Source organism: Fulmarus glacialis, unplaced genomic scaffold (assembly GCF_000690835.1).
Source record: "Fulmarus glacialis isolate BGI_N327 unplaced genomic scaffold, ASM69083v1 scaffold18530, whole genome shotgun sequence".
NCBI lineage: Eukaryota > Metazoa > Chordata > Aves > Procellariiformes > Procellariidae > Fulmarus > Fulmarus glacialis.
In genome coordinates this window covers 5,183-8,991 of record NW_009187328.1, presented here as the reverse complement: position 1 = coordinate 8,991, position 3,809 = coordinate 5,183, and the positions used below count along the sequence as shown (strand labels likewise).

General features: G+C 56.4%; 1 protein-coding gene across 1 annotated transcript in view; it reads right to left on the bottom strand.

Moving 5' to 3' along the window:
* The window catches only part of LOC104074636 (dynamin-2), a gene marked incomplete at both ends in the record, with an annotated part of 15,318 nt that overhangs the window by 6,511 nt on the left and 4,998 nt on the right, over nt 1–3,809 (bottom strand). Inside the window, 3 exons of the mRNA XM_009574820.1 lie at nt 2,111–2,181; nt 2,482–2,568; nt 3,200–3,338. Of these exons, the coding sequence (XP_009573115.1) occupies nt 2,111–2,181; nt 2,482–2,568; nt 3,200–3,338 (297 nt within the window). The remainder of the gene's footprint in view (nt 1–2,110; nt 2,182–2,481; nt 2,569–3,199; nt 3,339–3,809) is intronic.

Sequence of the window (3,809 nt, the reverse complement as noted above, 5' to 3'; positions counted from 1 at the left end):
TAGGCAGGGGAAGGCAAAGCAAAGCGACGAGCGCTCAGAGCCCACGCGGCCACGACACGCTTCCCACCCGGAATGCTGTAAGGAAGAGCTGAGTCCAAAAGGGGAAGCCCGACATGTAAAATTCAATCAAGACCACCCAGACTCCGTGCTCCGTTGCAATGCGGACAGAGGAGCCCCTGCCAGAGTTTTGCCCAGGACTGAACGTACACGAGACAGCAGTACCGAGGGAGGGGGACGGGGCTTTCCAACCCGGACAGCTTTATCTCCTTCCTTACAGTCCTTATCTCCAGGCATTTACAAGCCTGCCTGTTCCAGAGGAGCAAGGTTATAACTTGCAGGAGAGGAAACACCAAGCAGATCAGCAGCGGTTGCCGATTCAAAAGGGATTTCTGTCCGGGAACCCAGCCGAGCCGATGCACCCCTACCACCGCAAGGCCGATAACCAGAAGAACTCGTCTCCAGAAACACCTGCAGCCTCCTAGTTCCCCCCCCCAGGTTGGAAAAGAGCATACCTGCACCAGAGGGAAAGCTACCTGTCTCTCCTGAGCAACCAAAGAGACGAGGGGCGAAGTGCGGGACGTAACCGTTAGTCAGGAGCAGGAACAAAATCCATGAAAACAGTTAGAATAATGCCGGGACACCCCACGGAGCAGCAGTTTACAAGCACAAACGGGGTCCTTTCCCTGCGGGACCGCACTGACAGCAGCCACCGTCCCTCCGACCCAGGACGTCCCTGACCTGCTGGCTGGGGGAATTTGGGAGATGGCTCTCTGCCTGCCCTGATCCTCACGGTTCCTCCCTACACCCTCGGGACACAAGCCGGGCGCCTGGTCTGAGCCAGCCCAAGCGTCGTGGTATCCCGGATGGGAACGGGAAGCTCTCCCGTGGCTGAGCTCCACCGCAAGCGCAAATCCAAAGCTGAGCTTGGAGGAGAAGCCTCTCCAGCTCTCATCAAACGTCCCTCCGGGCTGCGGGGAGGGGAAGGTGCAAGCGGGGCTGCCCCAGCCACTCCAGGACATGCTGTTTTGAGCGGGTACCCACCCTGTCGTCATGTGCTGCTCAGTGTAACAGCTGGGGAGTGGGAGAGGTTCAGAGGAATCCGGAGGCAAGAGAGAGATGATGGTTCCAAGGAAAAACAGGCGAAGTGAGATGATGGTTCAAAGGAAAAACAGGAGAGATTAGGAGAAGAGGAAGGAACTGTGAATGAAGGTGAAACGCAGAGACATAAAAAAAAAAAGCGTGGGGGGAAAAGAAAACAAGACGACGACTATGTGAATTTAAAGAGGAGGAGGTGGCGTGGGCTCTGGCTGGCGAAGACGGTGACAAGCTCCGGGCAGAGCCGCCCGCCTCCGCTCTTTCTGTGCGGGGACACCTGAGCTAGACCTCTGGGCACTTCCGAAAAGGTATCGCCCGATTCGGGGCTGCATCGATGGAAAACGCTAGCCATCCTCTGGCCGAAAGCCGAAGCTGAGGGAAGACAGGCTAACAGGAGAGCCCCGCTCCTGGTCCTGGCCTCGCCTGCCCGGGCAGAGGATTACGAGGGACGAGCTCAAAGGACGGGGAGACATTCCCCCTCCAGCTCCGCTGGGACAGGACGAGAGTCATTTCACCTTCCCTTAGTGCACCCAGGGGGCACAGAAAATTCCCAAGTCTCTGCTGAAGGGCAGCAGCCGCCTTAATTACCTTAATTCATCGTAAGCGCTCCCGTGAGCGGGCACTAAGCAGTTCATCTGTCTGAGGCTGAACAACCCGACTCCAGCTTTTCACGCTCTCTGCCCTAACAAGCAGCATTAACAAACCCTGCTTCGGGCTAAAGTCTGAGGAATGATGTGGGGTAGCTCAGATCTCCAGGCCCTCAAACACTGGCCAGGTGGCAAGCAGAGAAGCGGAGCTCCCGTATCCCAAATCTGAGAGGACTCGGGTGCAAAAGGTGCCAAGTACGGTTTTGGTGAATTATGTTGGGACGTGGGAGACTCCTCCACCAGTTTTCCCGTCGGTGACCCCAAAAGGGTAACGTAACCCGCACGCCCCCTCTGCAAACTGGGGACAGGACCACGAACCTCATTTATAAAAAGAGTTTGAGGACCCATCCCGCCGGTAAATTACTTACTTGGCAAATCCAATGAAGTCTTCGTGGTTAGTGTTGATGTAAGAGAGCTCAATGTCGATCAGTAGGAGGATCTGGAAGGAGGTTTACACGTTAGGAGTCCCGCAGGGAGGGCTGAACACCCACAGCTCGCTCAGAGGCGCCGCGGAGCCCCAGGGTTGCGCTCGGGGACATCGGTGACCACGCAGGAGATGCCAGAGCCACAGCACGCCGCGTCGCCGCCGCGAGAGGGAGCTTTGGGATCACGAGTGGGGAGATGCGGGGTGGCCGGGGTCCAAGGACCGGCTGCATGGCCAGGGTTTGCTTCGTCCTCGCAGCCAGCAGCTCGGCTTTCTCCCTGCTCTCTAGCCAAGCCGAAGATCGCGTGAGCTCACCTGGTCCTTCGTTTTGCCTTCCCGTTCCCTGATGTGAGTGGTAACGATCCTCTCCGTCTCCTCTCGTAACCTGGGGTAGGAACCAAGCTGAAAAGAAAAGGAGAAGGCCGGGGAAAAACCGCTGCTGATCGGACCGTGGCAGCCTGCAGCGCTCACCGCAGAAAGCCAGCGACAGGAGACGCTCACGAAGGGGACGGAGGACAGACGGGACTGAGCCCCAGTTCTGCCGGGAGGACACAACTGGGGCTCAGGGGTGGAAAAAGCGACAGACTTGATTCTCTTCACTAGATCCGACAAGATCAGCAGAATCCCCTTCCCGGGGGCCTTCGAAGCAATGCCAAACACGAATCCAGATTTTTTTCTTCCCACCCTCAGACCCCACGGCTAAGCAGATCCGGGTTTTCACGGCACAAGGCGCGAACTACGGCTAAGCACGGCAAGGGAGGTGGGATCTCAGCAATGCGAGGAGTTTTTAGCTGTTACGGGGGCGAGCAAACACCTGTGCAATATGTCTCGGCAGGGCCCGTGCCGCGAAGCCGAGTTAACGCTATGTCTGTATTTGCCGGCATTTCCAGCTTTCGGGTGTCAGAAGGACACGGCGTCCCCCAAAATCAGTGACATTCTTGTGGTTGAACTCACTTTGGTCGGCTGGGTCCTGGGAGCAAATATATTCCAGATGTTCAGATTAGACAAAAAGGGATGAATTAAGACCCGTTACCTTTTCGGCACACTTTTTAATGACCGTGGCCAGCTCTGAGACCACCAGATCAACACACTTCAAACTGGGCTCTTTAAGCTTTACAATCTGTTTTTTCACTATGGCTTCAAAGGCCATGTCGGGCGTGAAGAGCCCCGTCCTGCATCATGCAGAGAGCGAGCGCGAAACACCAAGTGGAGTGCAGGGGGCGGGGGAAAATAGCAACAAAGACAGAAAAGAAAAGAAAAATGAGAATTTTTTTTTTCAATTAAGGTTAGTAACGTGCAAAGGAAAAAGCTGCAGTGCCTGCCTGAGAAATTCCTTCGGGTCCCTCGGAGCTGTCGGGGTGATCGGTCCCCTCTCGGCTCCCCTGCGTCTCGCAGGCAGCACGGGCAGGCTCAGCCCCGGACCCCAAACTGCCTGCGGCCTCGGGGGCTGTTTTATTGATCAGAGGGTGTCTCGCCTCCGTGCGTACGGGATGCCTGAGCGCAGGAAAAACCCTGGAGAGGCTCCCGGCTTCTCTCTAGACTGGATTACTCAGACCCAGCTCTAGGAAAACACTGAATTTCAACTCAGCTTTGGGGTAAGAGCCTCCCCGACTCTTTGAGACGGAAGGAATTTCAGCAGGCAG